General features: G+C 59.0%; 1 protein-coding gene across 4 annotated transcripts in view; it reads right to left on the reverse strand.

Moving 5' to 3' along the window:
* The window catches only part of CNTN4 (contactin 4), a gene marked incomplete at both ends in the record, with an annotated part of 224,911 nt that overhangs the window by 96,995 nt on the left and 107,549 nt on the right, over positions 1-20,367 (reverse strand). For all 4 annotated transcript variants that reach the window (XM_084246783.1, XM_084246781.1, XM_084246782.1 and 1 more), the window contains 2 exons: positions 265-367; positions 5,950-6,147. In XM_084246783.1, the coding sequence (XP_084102909.1) occupies positions 265-367; positions 5,950-6,147 (301 nt within the window). The remainder of the gene's footprint in view (positions 1-264; positions 368-5,949; positions 6,148-20,367) is intronic.

A 20,367-nucleotide genomic window follows, 5' to 3' on the forward strand; every position in this document is an offset into this window, starting at 1 on the left:
GAAAGGTCTGAAACGCCTCTTGGAGCCAGAACCAGCCCCGGGTTTTCACCCTGCTTGTCCTCTCGGAACGGAGCCGCGTCTCAGGTCACTCGGGTGCGGCCGCACCTGGCGGGCCGCAGCAGTGGACGAGGCACTTTGCCAGCATCGCCCATTCTCCCTTCCCTGTGGCCACAGCAGACGGCCTTGCCCTCCCCCCAACCGGGGGGACCAGGGAGGAGGCCCGGCCCGCGGCTGCCCCCACCGCGAGGCGCGGCCTGAACTTACTTTCCCAGGGCGAAGCACTCCAGCCTGGCCGTGGCGCCCTTGGCCATGGGGACCGTCTCTGGGAAGTGCACTTCTATTTTGGGCTCGTACTCGCCCATCACCCCTGTGGGGAAACAAAGGTCTTTAGTCTCCAGCGTCTTCACGCCCCCGGAACAGGGGGCCCCCTGGAAGCCGCTGTCGGCAGACAGACGCTCCCAGCCTGCCGCGGCCCGTGGGGCCCCACGCCGACCTCGCGCCCCCCCGCTGTCTTCAGGTGGACACGGCGCGGATGAAAATAGAAAGGGCAGAAGTGACTCAGGTGCTGGTTACCCGGAACCCCAACATGCTGTGGAAACATTTACATCCTCAGAGCAGAATCGCCTGCCTTTCTGGGCCTCCTAAGCAAAGGCATTTCTGGGTAACCCGTCCCTGGCCACACTTGAGTTTCCCTCTCGCGGCAACCAGGCCGAGCCCTGAGCTAGAAGGGGCGTCAGCAGGCGGCCGGCCGCTGCATGGAGAGTCCGGGAGCCAGCGGGGGCGACCCCAGAAACTGCGTGCAGGGGGGCCTGAAGGTCGTGGCTCCCACCTTCCCGGCTCCTGGACCTGCCCGTGTGAGATGTCAGGGTAACCCTCAGCCCAGTCCCTGCTCTTAGGACTAAAAGCCAATCCCACAACTGATCCCGATCAATCGACACCTTCTCGGCCCGCCCCCACGGCTCTAGGCGCTTTGATCCGTTGATTCTTACTCAATTTCTGGGTATTTCTTGTGGTCGCTGATTCAACTGTGCCAAGAGGCTGCTTGGAACCATCTAGCTATTAAAAACTAATAACCCCCCATTTGCTCCCTGCTGAGGCTTCCGTAGCAAAGAGGGAAGAGATGGAAGGATTCAGGAGAGAAGGTTCCTAGACCCCAAGGAATGAGGGGGTCGCTCTGCAGGGGGCCCTGCTCGCCTGCAGCTTCAGGGGACCTGAGGGGGGCGAGAGCCCGGCCAGGTGTGCCGGGAGGCGGGTCCCACGGGCAGGCTGGGCCCCTGCTCGCTTCTCCCCTTCCTGCATGGCAGGGATGCTGGATCGGGGTCCCGTGATGGACCCCTCTGGGCCACATGGACACTGGGGGTGGTCTCCACGGCCCTGACGTGGCGGGCTCTTTTCTGCTTCGTGGCTCAGTTCCCGCGCTGCCCGGGGCCTGCCGGCCGCGCAGCTGACACAGGCCTCGCTCCCCGCCACAGCTCGGCCCTGCCACCCGCCACAGTCGGGATCCTCCTGCACGCCCACGGGGCCCTGCTTGCGCCTGACTGCGCCGTGACTCAGCACGCGGGTGTCTTCCTCTCTCCCTCCCTCCAGCCTTGGCACTTGCTGGACGCCAGCCTGGCACGGCGGAGCCCTTGCCCCTGCACCGCGCTGGCCATCCCCCGCCTCCTGCCGCCCTGTGCAGCCACGGACTCCGGCTCGGTTTCAGGCATGTGGGACAAAGTCTCGGGGTGAGGAGCGGGTGGCTGCGAGGACAGGTGTGGCTCATGGCAGGGCCCGCTTCTCCCAGGACAGCCTCACGGCTCCTGCACGGGAAGACCCCGTTCTCGGGCGGGGCTGGTCCTGGGGACACACGGGGCCCTTGCTGGCTTCAGGGCTCAGTGGCGGAGGCAGCAGTGGGACAGACCAAGCTCTGCGTGGGCAGTGGCAGGGGGCACGGCCTGGTGGGTGCCGTCTGAGACCCCTCGCTGTGTGTCCGAGGGCAGCGGCCATTACCCTGGCCCACGCGCCGAGCTGCGCCATTTAATCGGGCTATAGCCGGCAGCGGCTGCAATTTTATGTGACTCTTTCATTTTAACTATTTTGGCTTTATTTTCTACATTGAATTTCAAAAGCTGCTGCCTTGTAAATTTTTTTCGTTGTTGAGAAACAGAAGGCCCATAAAGTAGGAGCGAGGTTTCGAGCCCGTCCTCCAGCCACCTGTGCCCTCGGTGCAGCTGCCCGGGCTCCGGAGCCGAGGGGTCGCGCCAGAACCTTCCCCACTGTCAAACAATTTCAAAAGAAGGGGCGACATAAAGACCTGACTGTGTCCAGCAGGTAGGGGAGAGCCAGGCAGTTGCCACCTGCCGGGACAGCACCACAGCCGCGCTCCCTGCCGCCTGCGACTCCCCACAGAGACGGACCTCGCTCTCGCCCCAGAGACTCCCCAAACCTGGGCTTTAACTGTAGCGGGAGACAACATGGCTCCCGGCTCTGGCCTGAACCCCTGGCCATGTGCTCCGTGGCAGGGTCCTCAGGACAGGGGCAGCGGCACGACACCTCCCCACGAGCTGACCGAGAGACAGCGCTTGAACCAGCCAGCGACGGGGCACGGCGTGGGCAACTCAGACTGAGGGCGTCTGAGGCTTCCTGTAGTAAAGAGGGAAGAGGCCGGAGGCGGCTCCTGCACCGTGTCGCACAGTAGGCGGCTTGCAGGCTGTGACTGCTTATTGCTGAAGGAGTCTATTTCCCAAGGAAAACACGGCTAGCAATTTCCAGGTCGTTTTTTCAAAGTCAGAACCTCTCAAACTTTAAATTCCCCAAAGGGCTTGATTGTTGACTTGGGAAGGGACAGCCGGGCGTCTGCACCTCCAGCAGGCCCTCAGGGACGCGGCGCCGCTGGCCCGGGAAGATGCTGACAGTGGCAGGAGGCGCTGACGCTGCAGCGCGAAGCTGCACCTCCCATCTCCAGGCCTCTCCTGGGGGTGGCCAGCGGGAGCACCCTGGGGATGCCGCCCCACCCTGACATCCCCGACATCTCCGTGCCCCTGAGACGACGTCCCAGTCCTTGTCCTGTTCCAGACGGCGGCGAACAGCGATGCTGTGGTCTGCTGAGAACACGGAACTCACACAGAGCAGCGCGAGGCACGGCTGTGAGGGAGGGACGGCCGCGGTGGCCGAGGAGCCAGGCCCGAGAGCTGTGCCGGGGCAGCCCGCGCCGCAAATGAGCGCTCAGCAGGGACTCGCCACCACAAAATGCAAAACCGTCTTATGTGAAGTTCCCGCGCGTTTCTCAGGAGCAAGTCATTCGATGTCTACCCCACCCATGGGAAACCATTTGGAGAGATCTGACTCACCACACGAATTCCCTGGGCCGAGCAGACCGGCTTGCCCGTTTGAAAAAGGTTTGCTGTGACTGGCCGGAGGGGCCGCTGGAGTCTGTCCAAGCAGCAGGAGCCGGGTCCCCACGGATCCGAGCAGGCGTGGTCCAGGCAGGGACCTTGCGGCGCGGCAGAGGGCGGGAGCCTGTAGGCCGCACATCCTCCCGACGGGCCGAATCACCCCAACACTTCTCCCCGTAGACCCTAAGTGGAGCAGCCTGAGGCTGCCCGCAGAGTCCCCCAGCTGCGGCCTCCCCCGCCCCCACCCCAGAGCCGGCGAGATGCTACCAAATCCTAAGGGGGGCGGCAGCGGAGCGAAAGAGCCGCCTTCCCGGCCATCACACGTCCTGCAAGGAGAGCGTCAGGCCCACGGGCCGCGACGCCCACGGCGTCAGAGAACCAAACACACGTGACTGTGACGGGCCGCACGGAGCTGTGGGGAGAGGCTGGAGTGAGCAGAGCACAGTTTGGGCCTCGACTCCAGGGCTGGGGCGATGCCAGAGAGGGCGAGGGGAGGGCGCCGGTGTCACGCAAGGCTCTGTCCTGCCCGTCCACAACGCGGCGTCAGGCGAAGGCTGTAGGTCCACGTCAAGAGGAGCCTTCGAAACAGTGGATGAGGCTGGTCTGTCCATGAAGGCACATCACGGCGGCAGGCCCTGCGGGGACCTCGCCCGGTGGGGCAGCAGAAGGAAGGGCTCAGAGGACACCCGGCGGCCGGATATGCCACACGGCCACTGTTCTCTGTCCACCCTCGGGTTTCCTGGGGCCCATTCTGAGGGGCATGTGGCCTCTGGAGTCGCTGAGAATCTGCCAGCAGAGGGGCAGGCTCTTGGCCGGGCTTGCGCTGGGCGGCAGTGGTTGTGTGCTGGGCAGTGCCGGCCCTGGGAAGAGCCCTCCGATGCCCAGCAGTCCCATGGCGTGGAGCCTGGTGCTGTCTGGCCGTGCGAATGCTGAGGCTAAGCAACGCTGCCAGAGTTAAGAGCGGGTCCTAGAAGGTGCTGGAAAGACCCTCCACACGGCACATTATAAATCAGCCATTCCACAGCCGAGCAAACCGAGGTCAAAGCCGCGCAGTGTTGGTCCCAGGCTGGGGACTGCAACGCGCGCAGAACCCAGGCGTCTTCCTTAGGACTTTTGGTCCAGGCCCTTGCTCCTCCCGGGTGAGGCCACAGTGAGTAAGACCAAGCTGGCCGGGTGCTCAGCTGCAGGCCCCGGGCCTGCTCCTGTCCTGCCTGGTCGCTTGGAGCCCAGTCACAGGCTCTTGCCCGGGCGAGGGCTGTGCCAGGGGACCTCATGCCCCCAAGTGACAAGTGGGCACGAGCCCAGGGCACAGAGCTGGCCACATCCACCCTCGAGTTTCAGCCTGCCCTGCGGCTCCGGGGCTTGTCCCGAGTGTCTGACCCCCACTCACACACCCAAAACGAGATCGGGGGCATGTTCACCTCCCCGTGGCTGGAGTGAGTGGCCCCACCGGAACTCGGAGGCCTGGCCGACACCAGGGCCCTGGCGCACCCGCCGGACAGGCCTCGTTGTTCCCTCAGCTGCAGGACAGGCCCAGCGACCCTGTCCCGGTGAGTGCTGGACAGGCAGGGTGGCCAAGGGGAGCCACGCACACGTGTGCACGGCGTCGCTCGTGTGGCTGTTGGCCTCCCAGTGGCCGTCCCCATGCCCCCGCTTCGTTCCCTCTGCAGGCACTCAAGGAGGATCCCGTGGGAGCCAGGGCTGAGCCAGGTGCCAGGGACAGCAGCGAGCAGGGCGCGGGCTTCGCAGAGGACGAGTGGACAGAGGAGCCCGGGGCTGTGGTCAGGCCGACTGCAGGGCTCAGGGAGGTCAAATGCACTGCAGGTGGCAGAGGAGCTTGCGCCTTATATGCACCTGTGGGCGTGTCCATGGGGTTTGAGCAGGGACAGGTTCCCAGAGATGGCGACAGCCCGGAAGAGCTGGAAGGACCCGTGAGCTCAGCCAAGCGGAAGCCGGGACAGGGCAAGGACGAGCATTTCAGAAGAGGGAACAAAGCAGAGTCAGGGGCAGGCTCGGGGTCTGGGCAAAGAGGCTTGAGAAAGCCTGCGGGGCTCCCCACACTGCGCGCCACGTCTCGGGTGAAGGTCAAGTTCATATATTTTCTTGAAATAGTCTCAGGAAAGAAAGGGAAATTAAGACTTCTGTCAAGCAAGCCTTGATACTCTGCATTTCACCGAGAGGAACGGTGTCCGGGGTCATAAATACAGAAGTTATTTGGATAATTTAAAAGCTCTCTGGACACTGAACACTAAATTACACGGGGCTGATGAATGAGCTAATTGCCTGACCTTGCTCTCCACTCTGCCTGTGCACACAATCGAAGTGGCAAGGAAACAAGAAATAGAGGCTTTTGTTATTTATGTCCAACTAAACCCACGTTCCACTCACCCACGTCGAGGTTAGCAATTAGATTTCTAATGAGTTTTCCAAAGTGGAGTCATGGGTTTGCTCCTTACACACGTGGAGAAAACAGGGCACCAAACGTACAAAGCATTGAACTTGCCCCGAATTTAATTCAGACGCGACCGCTCCGGCCTGCGCTGACCCAGCACCCCCGGCCCAGCCGAGCACTCACCGTCGGTCCTCAGGACCAGGGGCGTGGGGGGGCCCAGGACCTTGTGGTTGGTCACCGTGTTGGTGACCACACAGGTGTAGTTGCCGACGTCGGACCGCTCCACCTTGGCGATGTACAGGTTCCCGGTCTCCTGCGAGACGAAGCGGCGGTTGTCCTGGGCGCAGGGGTACTCGTTGAAGATCCAGGCGTAGCTCAGCTCTGAAAGCACAAGGGACCGTGGTCACAGGCCCGTCTTGGGCACGGGCCGCACCCACAAGAGAGCTGATCAGAAATCCTCCCTGGGCCCAGGGCCCCACGCCGGCCCGCGGGCACAAGGAGGCCAGGCCAGGCCACACGGTTCTTCCGCCCCAGCCGTCAGCCCGTCTCCAGCCTGGAGGGCCCACTGGTGGCGGGGGCGGGAAGGCCGAGCCCGGAGTGAGGGGACGGGACCCAGCATGTGCCAGCTGTCCCGCAGCGGAGGGTAGCCCAGCGGTGCCCAGTCCTTTAGCTGAGCCAGCCTGGCTCAGAGCATCAGCCGCGCACACGCCCCGGGCCCAGCCCCGCCTCTCCCGCCCCGGCAAGCTCCCGCTCTTGCTCCACGATTTCAGTGACTGGACACTGGAGCCAGTACTCGCTCGGCCTCATGAAGGCAAAGCTGTATTTGCAGAGACTGGCTGAGGAATGCCCCACCCGAGGGAGCGAGGAGGAGGCGAGGCCACAGCCCGGCCACAGCCCAGCCTCTTCAGAACATGGGGATGCCAGGGTGGGGGAGGGGGTAAGTGGCCCCAACTCCAGGCTTCTCGGGAAGCTCTGGCTTTTCTTAAGAGCCAGGTGGACATTTTGTGGACGGACACGTGAGCCCGTGCTTCCCGTTCCGGGGAAGGAACCGGACGCAGAGCGCCGGGATGCTTTGCCGTCTGGACCTCCAGCGGCGAGGACTTGGTGAGCCTGCTTTTAGCCTGTGCAGAGCTGCCCACCAGCCATGGCCCACCAGCCCACCAGCCCACACACCCCGTTGTATCTCGGGAAATTGCTCTGGTGGGGGGCACCCAGCTGCACGGCGCCCAGGGCTGCAGCACGTCGGGGTGAGCAGGCCCCTCTGGCTGTCATCGGGAAGGATCAAGGCCTGGCAGGTCATCGGAGGTGACAGAGAAGTCACCCCCACCTTGGTGAGAGAACACGCATCGCTGTCGGACACCTCAGTGAGGACCCCCCCCACACACGTGCAGGCTCGTCATGGAGGTGGCCCCAGAACCGTCCCGCCTCACAAACCCACGGTTTACGAGGCAAGCAGGGCGGGAGGCGGCGCCCTTCACAGCCTATCGCGTTTCCACAGGCTCACGGCAGAGACGCGATTGTGTTTACATGAGAACAGCTACGCAGTGGCTGCGCCGTAATTACACGCCACCCCACGCTGACGCCAAGAGGGTGCGCGGTGCAAATAAGCGCCAGAGTCCCAGTTACTTCCTCAAGAAACTGAAATGTGGGGAGGGGGAGCCCCCCTTAAGAGCTTGTGAAGCACGACCCCGGATGGCACGTCCCGGAAAGCACAGGGGGTCTAAGGAACGGCACAGCCAGCGGCGACGCGCCCCCACTCGACCCTCCTGTGCGCTCCCGGGAGCCGCGTGGCCTGGGAGCGAGCGCCTAGTGTTCCCCCAGGCGCAGGCGGAACGCCGACTCCGCACGCCCCACCAGCTGCGGGGCTTCCATCCACGTGAGCGTCTCCAGCCACCGCGGAAAGCTAGAGAGCGAGGGGCCAGCGCAGCGCCCCCCACCCGCCACCTCCAAGGAGCGCTGCAGCCAGTGCCACGGCGCCCTCGCGGCTTTCCCAAGGGGCTTTCCACACCAGATGCTCGGCCCTCGAGGCCGGCCCGCCCGGGGGGAGGAAGCTGGCTGGGGCCCAGGGCACCAGGCAGAGAGCGCGAGCCTTGTTCCTGTTCTCGCTGGAGTGAAAGAAAAGGCCAGAACGGAGGAGCCCGGGAGACAATCCACTCTCACGCAGTGTCGTGCTCCAGGAAGGGGCCGGCAGGACAAGGGGGGGGGCAGGCCGGGGCCCAGGCGCCTCTCAGCCATCAAGCTCACGCGTCTTCAAAGCAAGAACAAAACACACTCGGGTAACAGGTGCTGAGCTACGTCACGCTCAGTGAGGGGATTTCGGGTTTTGTGACTCACGTCACTTGTTGCCCGAGGGAGCGGTGTGAGCATCCTGGGGGCGGGCCCCGCCTTTCCCGGACGTGGCCCTCGGAATAGCGACTCCCGTCAGAGACCTTCTCTGCCCCCAGCTGCGCCAAAGTTACAAGGGCGACCCGGGCAGAGACCCGAGCACGGCCTCCGGCCACGGCAGGCGGCGCTGCAGCGTCTCCCGCAGTGGACGTCCACGGCGCAACAGTGACTGCCGAGGCCTCGCCTCCTCGGCATTCCTGCAGCAGATCTGGCCGCGCCACGGCCCCTCCCCACAACACTCGCCACTTTTCTGAAATATGCACAAAACCAAGGGGGGGGTGCCCTGACCTGAGCAGTGACCTCACTCCAAGAACAATCAGCGGGGCAGAGAAGTGGGCAGCTGGATTGGGGTGGGAGGGAGTCACCCTAAACAGCAAACCATCGACATAACGTGGTGGCGAGTTTCCCCAGCTGCATCCACAGGGATCCTTAACTACTGTTCAGACAGTCGAGGCACAAATCTCCCGCCAGCACCCTCCACGGAGGGGCCAAGGGTGGGGACCACGTCGTCCTGCTCGGACCGGGGTGCCCTGGCAGAAACCGCTGGGCTCCGGGGACACCGAGTGGAGCTGCAGCCGAGATGCCACACTGGGGGAAACCTCTAGAAAAGAGACTAATTTCTCTTCACAGCAATGGTCACGGCCTGGATACTGCATGTCCACGTGTCCAGGGCCAGGAGGCAGGGGCACGAGGACGAGGTGCTCACGCAGAGGCCAGCACAGGCCGCACGTGCAGCCGACCCCAGAGCTCCCCAGCAGGTCACTGTCCTCCACCTTCATTTTACAGATGTGGACATGCTGAGCCCAGGCGGGCGAGGGGGACAGGTCAGCCCAGCCCCTTGACGTCCACCCTGCCGGCCAGCAGGCTACTCACCGGGCAGACGACTTCCCGAGAACCGGTGTCTATTTTTATCAGGGTGAAGCATTAATCTGTGGGGTTACATGAAATTCTATCAACAGTGTGAAAAATAAAGCCAAGTAAATAAAACAAAATAGGTTCTCCCGTGCAGCCAGGCGGGGCGACCGGGCCCCACCGTGACATTTCCTCGGGGACGTCCTTGCACTATTTATACGGGTTCGGACTTGACAGGTTTCTTTTGATAAGTTTTCACACACTAATTGCTCTGGAAGTGACAGGCAGCTCCTGTCCCATTGGCAATTTGTAACCACCGAGTAAACAGACACTGGGAAGGCAAGACTTAATGGATTGTGAGGCTCTGAGCCTCCGCTGGGGACACAGAGCAGTCACAGCGGCCAGGCGGAGGGGCTGGCCGTGGGCTCTGACCCGCAGCCCCCAAATCCACAGGAAATGAACAATCAATGTCACCCTCTTCCCGGCCCCTTCCCCAGCGGGCTCCACCTGACAGCAGGGCTTTGTGGCTGTCACTAGCAGAGACGTCGCTGGAGCAATCTCCACGCTTGGGGACATGTTGGACAAGTTCATCCTCTGATCGAAGCCTCTGGAAGGAGGCTCGGAACCTGGCCCCCGTGCTAATTTCTTCCTAGAGTTACATTATCTTTATTACGTTCCCGATGCAATCCCAGGGGTGGCAAAGATGTTGGATTTCAAAGAGACCGCTTTAATCCTCAAAGTCTTCAGTGTGAAAGGAACCTCAGCCCAACCCCTTCCATTTTACAGATCAAGGAACTGAAGTCTAGAAAACAGCATTCGGAGCCGTGTCACACCGGGTGCGCTGCCCGGCGGTCTCCGCGCTGGGGGCTGGCGGCAGCAGGAAGCCCTGTGTCACCCCTGGAACCCGTCTGGAGACAGGACTCTCCACTTTCCTTCCCTGCAGATGGACAGAGAGAACCGGATGGCGGCGAGGGCTCTTCCGGTACTAGAGTCCCGTGATTCTGTACGTGTCACCGAGCCCAGCATCCTAATTTGACAAACGGGGAATGTGGGACGCAGAAAGTTCCAGCAACTGGCTAAGGATCACACAGCATTTTAGTGGCCTGGTCAAGAATGCTAACTTGCGCACATACACACACCTGCTTTCTCTGGAGATGTTTAGATCACCCACAATTTAGAACCTTTCCCTTTCATTAAGATCACAGAAGGACAGGGCCTCCCTGGTGGTGCAAGGCGTTAAGACACAACCGATGAAGCTGTCCGCAGCCTCTGTAGCACGAGCTTGATCCCTGGCCAGGGAGCTACCCACATGGCGCGGCAGACCTCTCCTGTCTCCCCGCTGCTCCCCTCAGCAGTACTTTCGGTCCGTCTGCCTGTTCTGCTTCCCACTCTGGTGAATCCTCTCACTCCCCCACACCTCTGGTCTGTGTCCCAGCTCTTGTATGCATAAATAAATCAATCTTAAAAAAAATTGTGGGTGGAAGTTCAGAATTTTTTTTTTATACGAGAGCCAGGGTTCAGTCCAGAGGCGCAAGAGGGTGAGAGGATTCACGAGACAGAGTGGGGAGCAGAACAGGCAGACTGACGAAATACACTGCTGAGGGGAGCAGCGGGCGCGGCAGGAGAGGTCTGCTCGCCATGTGGGTTGCTCTGAGGCTGGTGGGGATCGAATCAGCACTGCAGAGGCTGCGGACAGCTTCACAGCACCGCGCTCAACCCACTGCGCCATCAGGGAGGCCCAGAAGTTCAGGAATTTAACTAGAAGGCAGTTTGGCACATTTTTGGCCAGTCATCCAGCCACGGCCTCTGGCAGCCACAGAGGACACGGGGAGGCTCGTAGGGGGTCTTGTCCATCCATGCCTGGCCAAGGCAGGCCTGCGCGCTCCTGGGCACTGAGGATGGGGCCTGAACTCCTTTGAGGAGCCATGCCCGACGGCCCGCGCCAGCCCCCACACGTGCGGGAACAGGACAGTTTTTACCCAGAAACGCCTTCCTTTCATTGGCACGTTCGTCCCTCCAGGAGGGGGAGGCGGGCAGAGATTTGGCTTTCAGCGGCATCCCCGCCAGGCAGTCAGGGAGGGAGAGGAATCTGGAACGGCGGGGACCAGGTGCTTCCACAAGCACCCGAGGCCTTTCCCTGAAAAACTTCCCCGCGGTTCTTCTCACGCCCTCATGCAGTTTTGCCGCGTTACAAAATGGAAGGAGCAGCGACTGATTCAAGTTTGCCCGAAGAGCCAAGCGAGAGGCAGACTCCGGGAAGCAGAGGCCAGAGCATGCGGGGAGAGAGGGCCCTTCTGGGAGGCGCTGAGTGGCCAGCTGACCCTCTGGGGGCACCACCCTCTCAGCGCCCACGGGGCAGGGAGCCCCGGCCTTTGCGAGGCCGCCTTTCCCGCTCAGGCAGTGCCGGGAGGGGGCGCCTGTGTCCCGAGCCCCTCAGCCACCACCAGCTTCGCTCTTGCCCTGCCCCAAACGTTTTGGGGTCCCTCATCTCATTTGTTGCCTCTGCCACTTTGGAAACAGCAGAATGGAGGTCAGTTCCGGAGGAGGGTCAGGGAGCGTGAGGCCCAGGGCAGCCCAGGGCAGCCCTCCGGGCTCCACTCGGACCTCGCGAGATTCCTCTCCCCAAGCAGGAACCGCTGCGGCGGCCATGGCGGGCGGCCGGCCGGGGTGGGGATGCGCAGCACCGGGAGCAGCCGAGCCCCAGGCATCGGGACACGCGGGTCACCTGCCCCGCCGCGCGCAAAGGCACTTCCTGGGAACAGGCTGCGGAGTCGCCCCCGACGGCAGCCGCGCGTCTTTCTCACAGCATCACCCAACCTGCCGGGCGGCTCCGAGCAGTTTCTGGGGAGGCAGAGAAAATCGGTATTCACGGTGGGCACGGAAACGCCGTCACGGGATGACGAGGACTTCCGAATAAATGCTAGGAGATGCCAAATAAACGATAATGACTTACATTGCTAGAAGGTTTCGAGCAGGAACAGGCCGGAGTGCGATTTCAGCGGCGTCACCCCGCACCCCCCAGACGCAGCCTCGGCGCCGATGCTGCAGCACCCCAGCAGCCCACCCCGGCCGCCAGCAACACTCGGACAGCGGCTGGAAGGAAACTGCTAGTTAAGATTTTCTCCTTGCCGGGGACTTTCCTTTTCAAGGCCCCGCTCTTTACCCTGTTGTTATGCCCACAGCCGCGCAAGTTTCAGACTAAACCACGACCTTCTAAAGCTAGTTTTGATCAGCCAGCTCGCGGCTCCCGGCCAGCTCACACCCCATCGATCTGAATTAGTTTCAGTGGCACCATTCGGGGGTCAAACAGCGAGGCCCACAGGGAAACACCGCAGCGGCCAGAGGCAGGCGGGCGTCTTAGTTTTAAAATTAATTTTCTTTTAACTTCTGAGCATAAATTCATCTTCAATCAAAGGTGCCAAGAAAATCCTACTCTCGGCCGTTTCCAGGACGCTTTTCCCATCTTTCCTGCATCAGGCCCACACGTCTGGCTGGTGGCCTGTTAAGCACCGGCCTGTCCTCCCCAGAGCAGCTCCTCCTTCCCCGGCCGGTGAAGACAGTGGACACTCGACTGCGCGGGCGGGTCTGCCTCAGGGCAGGGCCTGGCGGGGGCCGACCCCGAGGTTGGCCCCCTCGCCTGCCAGCCTGGCATGCAAGGGCACTTTCCGGTCTCCCCCAGAGCTGCTTCCTCGACCCACGGCGCCCACCCAGGATTCCTCCACCGCTCACCCCCACCAGGGCGTGCGTGAACCCAGCCCGTGTCCTCCTCACGGCCAGTGCAGGTCAGAAGACAACGACTGGATACTCAGAGTTTTTTGGACACCAACTTGAGCCAAGAGTGCCTTTCCTGGGGGTTCAGGGCTGGAGTGCCCCAGCCGCCCCCTCCAAAAGTGAGATCAGGGGGAAGAGGGCAAGAGAGGATCAAGCAGAGCTCGCTGGGACATGGACTCTGCCTCAGTGCCGCCCGGGCACCCAGGTGGGCTCTCTGAAGAGGCAACTCGGAGCGCGGAGCTCTCAGCCCCTCACGTTCCAGAAACGGAGGCCGTGCGGGGGGAGCAGAGGCAGCGCTCACGACGGGTGCGGGGGTGCATCAGGCTGCCCTTGGGGGCTCGGCACAGCACCCCTGGGCTCGCAGGCAGCAGGGAGGGGGACGCTGGCACCTGTGTTGGGGTGCTCTGCTTGGGTGTCCGTGGAGGGCAGGGCTCGACCGGGGCCGGGGCCCTCAGTGTTTCACTAAAGGGGCGGGGAAGGCCTGACTTTGCGTCTCGCCGGATCACTTGTCTCCACGAGAGGGGCAGCCCCGCGGTGAGGCTCGTGCCCTGAGGACGCCCCGATAAGTGGATGCCTTGTGGACAAGAAGCCTTCTCAGCGGGGCTGCGGGGGTTCCCACCCGGCTGCGGCCTCCTGGTGGCACCAGCGACTGTCCAGGGCACTGCCCAGTGCCACACAGTGCCGGGGATACAGTGCCGGGGGTACAGTGCTGGGGGGGCTGGGCACCCACGGGACCCTCCTCTGGGGGCTGCCCCTGCCCGGTGAGCAGGGAGAGGGTGGCTGAGCAGCAGCCTGGGAGGCGTGGTTTTCCAGCTATCTCCATAGACAGTAACATTCTGCAGAATGGATGTTCCTTTGCCCGGGTCAGCGTGTAGCCGTGAAGACTAAGCGTGATAATATATGCCCGAGAAGTCGGGGGACGGCAGAGCCCCTCCAGGCCTCTTAGTGCGACGTGAAACTTGCACACGGGCCAGCTCTCCCCACAGAAAACCCTCCTTTGTGCGGATGGAAATGAAGGTTAATTACCCTCCGCAACGGTGGCAGATAATGCAGAGCGGGTGCCCCTAAGTGAATGTTTGTGAGCATACATCTTGCCCACCTTCGATTTCTGCTTCCCGCCTGTCACGTTAAATTGGCTAAATGTTTGACAGATGCTCAAGAGTTGACACGGCTTATCTTCCTCTCCCAGGCTCCCCTCGACTGGATTGCCAGCATTTCCAGTTGCTATGGCAACTGTAAACATTAAAGATTATTCCAGCACACCAAGGGGATTGAAACACATTCTTAAGTTAAAAGTTCCCTCAGGGGGGGAAAATCGATCTCTGGCAAGACGGAAAACATTATATGATTTAAGTTCCCCCGTTATTGCATTTATTAGAGCTAAATACACAAACCTCTCTCTCAGTTCTGTGTACGTAATGACTTTCCCTCCCCTCTGACTGCCCCCGGGGCTGCGGGGAGTGGGGAAACTCAGCGCTCCCCTGTGGCAGGGGGCAGGGCGGGCAGCGAGGAGACGCCTCAGCCTGGTGTCCCCCCGCGGCGCGGTCCCGCGCGGGTCACCGCGGCCACCAGGGAGCCGGCGCCACGGGTGGCTCAGGAGGACACGAGGACAGGTGGGGGGGCAGTCAGCTGGCGGGCGGCCGGGGCTGCGGGCCAGCTGTGCGCCAGGCCCTGGCGTGCGCTGCGGACTTTCACTGACGGCGAACACCGGAAAACGGGAAGATTTCACCGAGATCCCAGTCATGGCTTCCCAGGAAGACCCCGAGAACAGAGCAGGCCGCACCTGCATTTCTGCAAGACACCCCCAGCCTGGAGGAGGGGGCTGCTGCCTGGAGGGCAGGCGGGTCTTGCCTGACCCCCCTCACTTCAGCCATTTCCATTCAGTCATTCTATTCCAAGGCGACGCAGCCTTCCGCCGGCGGGGCCCCTTCACGCGCTGCATCAAATGTATATTACCCGCCCAGCAAACCCGCCCGCTCGGCACCCCGCGGTCTTCGTGTGCCGCTGGGCACGGCTGACCCGTGTGCCCAGCGGGGCAACCGCCCGCCTCCCACCAGAGACAGCAGAGCTCCAGGCTGCCAGCCACTGGCCTGGTGCGTTGAATTGCCACAAGAGGCCCGAAGCCGCCAACATCGTGCCCTTGCAGTGTCTCTGGTTTTTCCCGCTAAAAAGCAACTGCTGCGACATGTGCCTGCACTGATCGTTGTAACTGCCCTGGGCACAGCTCACCCGGGCTGCTCGCCCCCACCACATCTTCTGAGAACTTGACCATCATTCCAAAATCACGCTCCATGCCCACCGGGGCTAGTTTCCATTCACCCATTCATCAAGCACTCGGAGAGCCCACCGCGCCAGACCCCCACCCCCCCAGGCACTAGGACAGAGCACGAGGCACACAGCAGGGGTGATCCCGGGTGCCCGGGACTCGTGGAATACACCTTGGGGGGGGGTGCCCGGGCTGCACCTGGGCATGGCCATTCTTAGGGTGTAGCTCCCTACCTGGTAATCTCACCCCAATTTCTCACCAGGTATCACCTTCTCCCATTCTCGGGTGTTGCCACAGAGGGAGCCTGACCTCCACGCTGGCCTCAGAACGGACTGTCCTGTGTGCACATGGGTATAATCTCCCAGTCACCCTCCTCCCCAAGCCCCATACCTGGCTTGGGGGTGACGCGGGAAAGGCATTTTGAAGCTTCTGCTAAATTTATCAGAACAAGGTGTCCTCGGTCTCTGGGGATGCCACATGGTGAGGTCGGCCCATGGAAGCAGGCAGGAAACAGACAGGTGCCCCCCACAGCTGGGCGTGAGCACTGCTCGTGTCTAATGGCAATAAATTCTTTTTTTAAGATTTATTTATTTATATAAGCACTGGGTAGTCAGAAGCGCGGGAGGGTGAGAGAATTCACCAGAGCCAGAGCGGGGAGCAGAACAGGCAGAGTGACGAAGTACACTGCTGAGGGGAGCAGCGGGGGGCAGGAGAGGTCTGTGTGCCATGTGGGACCCTCGCCAGTGGCCGGGGATCGAAGCGGCGCTGCAGAGGCTGCAGTCTGCTCATTTTTTGATTGAGCTATGTGGTTAGATCACATAATCAGCTTTGTGTATTTTGGGTATTAGCCCTTTTCAGATGTGTGATGTACAAATAGCTTTTCCCAGTCTGTGGCCTGTCCTTTTGTTTTGTGATTTTTTTTTTTGAGGTACAAAAAGTTTTTAGTTTGATACAGCCCCATTTGTTTTTTTCCCTTGCCAATGGAGTTGGCAAATTCATCTCTGTGGTACATATCCTGTAGTGTATTGCCTATGCTTCCTTGAAGTATTATGGTTTCTGCTCTTATATCCAAACCTTTAATCCTTTTTGAATTAATTTTTGTGTGTGCAGTTAAGGACAGATCTTGTTTCACTTTTTTTTTTTTGCAGGAAGCTGTCCATTTTTCCCAACACCATTTATTTATTTTAAAATATTTATTTGTTTATACATGCAAGAAGTGGGGTATAGGGCAGAGGTATGGAGGGGTGAGAGGACGCCCCAGAGACAGAGCGGGGAGCAGAACAGGCAGACTGGCTGAAATACACTGCTGAGGGGAGCAGTGGGGAGACAGGAGAGGTCTGCCGCGCCATGTGGGTATCTCCCTGGCCAACCGGGGATCAAACCCGCGCTGCAGAGGCTGCGGACAGCTTCACAGGTTGTGTCTTAATCCCTTGCGCCACCAGGGAGGCCCACCCAACACCATTTATTAAAGAGACTTTACTTTCTCCATGGACAAAGGTCATGGTCACGGATCCTCTGTCAAAGATTAACTGTTCATATTTATATGGGTTTACCTCTGAGCTTTCTATTCTATTCCATTGTCCTGTGTTTCTGTTTTGCACAACATCATGCTGTTTTGATTGATGTTGCTTTACAGTATAGTTTACAGACAAGGAGTGTGATATCTCCTTTTTTCTTAGTTTCAGTATTTTTTTTTGCTATTTGGGACCATTTGTGTTCCATACGAATGTTTTAATTGTTCTATTTCCTCGTAAGAAGTCATTGGGATTTTGACAGGTATTGAGCGTATAAATTACTTTAGGTAACATGGCCCTTTTAATTATGTTTATTCTTTCAATCCATGATCATGGGGCATCGTCCCCTTTCTGTGTGTCTTCTTTTAGTTCTTTTAGCAGAATCTCATAATTTTCAGTGTACAGTTCTTCCCCCTCCTTCATTAAGTTTACTCCCAGGTATTTCATTCTTTAGGGTGAGATCATAAATGGGATTAAAAAAATTCTCTTTCTTCTGATACATTGTTTGCAATAGACATTTAACTGAGTTTTGTGTATTCATTTTTTACTCTACTACCACACTGTAGTCATTTCTCACTCACAGCAGTGTTTTGGATTTCCTATGTATCTCACCATGTCGTCTGTGACAGTGACCGTTTCACTTGTCCTTTTCCAATTTTAATTCCTTTTATGTCTTTTTCTTGCTTAACTGCTTTGGGTAGAACCCCCAGAACTATGCTAACAGGAATAGTGACGCTGGACATCTGGTCTTATTCCTCATCTCTACAGAAATGCCTCCAGTTTTTCACCACCGAGCACACTGCTGGTGATGTCAGATATGACCTTTGTTACGTTAAGTTCTATTTATTCCCATGTTGAGAGTTTTTAATCATAAATAGATTTGGATTTTATCAAATGCTTTTAGGCTCCTATTGAGATGATCACGTGGTTTTTGTCTTCCTTTTGGTTGAGCTGGTGGGTGGCGCTGATTGATTTGCATGTGTTGAACCAGCTGTGCATCCCGGGAAGAAGCCTGCTTGATTGTGGGGCATGGTTCTCTTAATATGTTGCTGTGCTTGGTTTGTTGGCATTTTGGCGAGAGTATTTGCATCTATATCCATCAGGGATATTGGTCTATACCTTTTTTTTGGTACTGCTTGTTCAGTTTTGGGATCAGGATGTTACATGGGCCTCATAGAATGTGTTGGGGAGTTTTCCACCCTTTTTGACTTTTTGGGAAGAATCTGAGTCACACAGTTATTAAGTACTCGTTGAAGGCTTAGGAGGATTCTCTGGAGAAGCCATCTGGTCCTGGGCTTTGGTTCTTAGGGAGACTTTTTATTACTGTTCAATTTTACTGTTCAATTGGACTGTTTAAGCTATTTTATCCTGGCTCAGTCTTGGAAGGTTGTATAAATCTAAAAATACGCCCATTTCTTCTAGGTTGCCCCTTCTGTTTGCACAGAAACATTTATATTAGGTTCTTATGATCTTTGTATTTCTGCAGCATCTGCTACAATTTCATCTCTTTCATTTCTGATTGTATTTATTTGGGTTTTCTCTCTTCTCAGTAAGTCTAGCAAAGGGCTTTTGATTCTGTTTAATTTTCCAAAGAACCATCTCTTGGCTTCACTGATCTTTGGACTTTGTTTTCTGTTTATTTATTTCTGCTCTAATTTTTATTATTGCCTTCCTTAAACTGATTTTTAATTTATTTTGCTGTTCTTTTTCTAGATCCTTCAGTTGCACAGTTTGACGGTCTACCTGAGGCCTCTCCTGACGTTTGATGCAGCCTGTATTGCTACTCACGTCCCCAGCAGCCCTGCTCCAGAGCCCACAGCATCTGCAAGCTCGTCTCTTTGTTGTCTTCAGTCTCCAGATATTTTTTAAATTCTTCCATTTCTTCACTGACCAGAGTTAATGGTCAATGAAGCATCTTGTTAATCGCCACAAATTTTGGTTTATCCCAGAATTCTTTTTTTGTGGTTAATTTCAGCTTTTCCCACTGTGTTCTGAGAAGATGCACGCGATGCGGGGGCACCGGGGAACACGAGTGACTGCTGCCCACATGAAGCTGTGCCTTTCAAGCCTTCCCACTAATGCACACGATGCTGAAGAGGGGGTGGACATGCTTTTGAAGGGTCAAGAGGCAGAGTGGCCCACTTCAAACAGACTCATATCACATACTTATTCTGCTTCAGAGTCCCGCTGGGTGATGTATCTGTGATGGCTTTAGCATCAAACATCTAAAACAGCCTCAACTCTGTTAATACATACAATTCTCAGAAAGGAGCGTCAGGTCACGTGGTGGTAAAAGAGCTGAGACAGATGGCGGCAGCCTGGGGGGGTGTGGCTGGGAGACGGACATCGAGGCGTGGCTGGGCCGCGCCAGAGGGCCTCTGGGGCTTGGAGAACCAGCTTGGCCACAGCAGGGTGAGGGGAGAGGGTGAGGAGTGGATGTTAGGGGTGAGCCTCTGGAGGCTACTGGCCAACAAACAGGATTTAGGTCTTTTTCTGAGTGGGACCAGAAGCTTTGGAGAGCTTCAAGCAAGGAAGAAAGATGACCTGATTTATGTCTCAGCTGCACGTCTCATGATGAGAAACAGCTGGAGGGAGGTGGGGGCAGAGGCAGGGGAAGGTGAGGAGACTGTCAGAAAACCCGAGGCGGACCCGGAAGAGGGGCAGAGGAGGTGTAGCAAGGACAGAGCAGCCCGGCCGCGGGGTCACTAGGAGGTCTGGGTGTTGAGCCTGGGGCACTCGGCGCTGTCACCGAGAGGAGGCGACACGGCAAATCAGGAGCCCGGGGTGGGAGGGACGCGGCAGAGGCAGGAAAGGGGTGGAAGACCGTGGCTCAAGCAAAGTCCTTGAGTGAGGTGGGGTCGGGGCAGGACCCCACAGCGGGGCCCAGAGGGGTCCCGTATTTGAGTGGGGCGGCGCACATGCCCGTCCCGCGGACGCCACCTCGCCTGGGCCCCTGTAGGGCCACCAGGCTCCCCTGGCTTCTCTTCGCACGTCCCTGCCCGGCGCCAGCGGCCCCGCCTCCACAGGAACGATGTTCTCCAGCCATAGAGGTGCCTGCGAGCACCTCCCGGCTTTCCCCTGTCCTACGGGAAGAACTAGGTCCGCAGGAGGCCTGACCGCCAGCAGGGGGATGTGGGTGTGGATGCAGCCTCGGGGGCTCCTGTCCCACAGCGGCCCTCACTGGCCTCCATGGCGCCCCGAGGCCACACAACGTCCCTTCGGTAGGAAAAGGTCAGACTCAAAAAAATGAGCCTCCTGTCCTTGTTAAGAGCCAGGGTGGGGTCTGGCTTCTGTGGTTTTTTCTTGTTGTTTGAAGGGAACTGAAATGTTCCCTCTGCGTTCATGTCACACGCTTCTCTGTGAGCCCGTTAATGCCTCAACCTCAATGAGCTTTCGCCACCTCCGAGCAGCCTCTCACTGCAGGGGGAAGGTCGGCCCCTCCTGGAGACTGAGCCTCCTGCGGAGCATGTCCTGGGGCACGGGATGGGCCTCCCCGCGGGGGTGTGGTCAGCGGCCACGCCAGGGGGTGCAGCCGCCTCAGCCCACTCCCTTCCATTCCTATTGTTCGACATTTTCCAGGAGAACCAGCCTCCAAACACGAAGATGAAAACTCTCCTTGGAAAGGACGGGGCAAGTTCCCCAGTCCCAGGCAGCTGCGGGCGCCGAGCCCCTTTCCGGGCTGCGGCTGCGGGACCTGCCATGTGTCCACAGACTGTGGTGAGCAGAGGCTCCTGCGAGGGGGGCCACGCGTGGCGGCTGAGCCGGAGGGATGAAGAACCAGAGCGACCCAAGGCCACAGGCCGGGAGACCCGC

This window comes from Talpa europaea (genome assembly GCF_964194135.1).
Source record: "Talpa europaea genome assembly, chromosome: 11".
Taxonomy (NCBI): domain Eukaryota; kingdom Metazoa; phylum Chordata; class Mammalia; order Eulipotyphla; family Talpidae; genus Talpa; species Talpa europaea.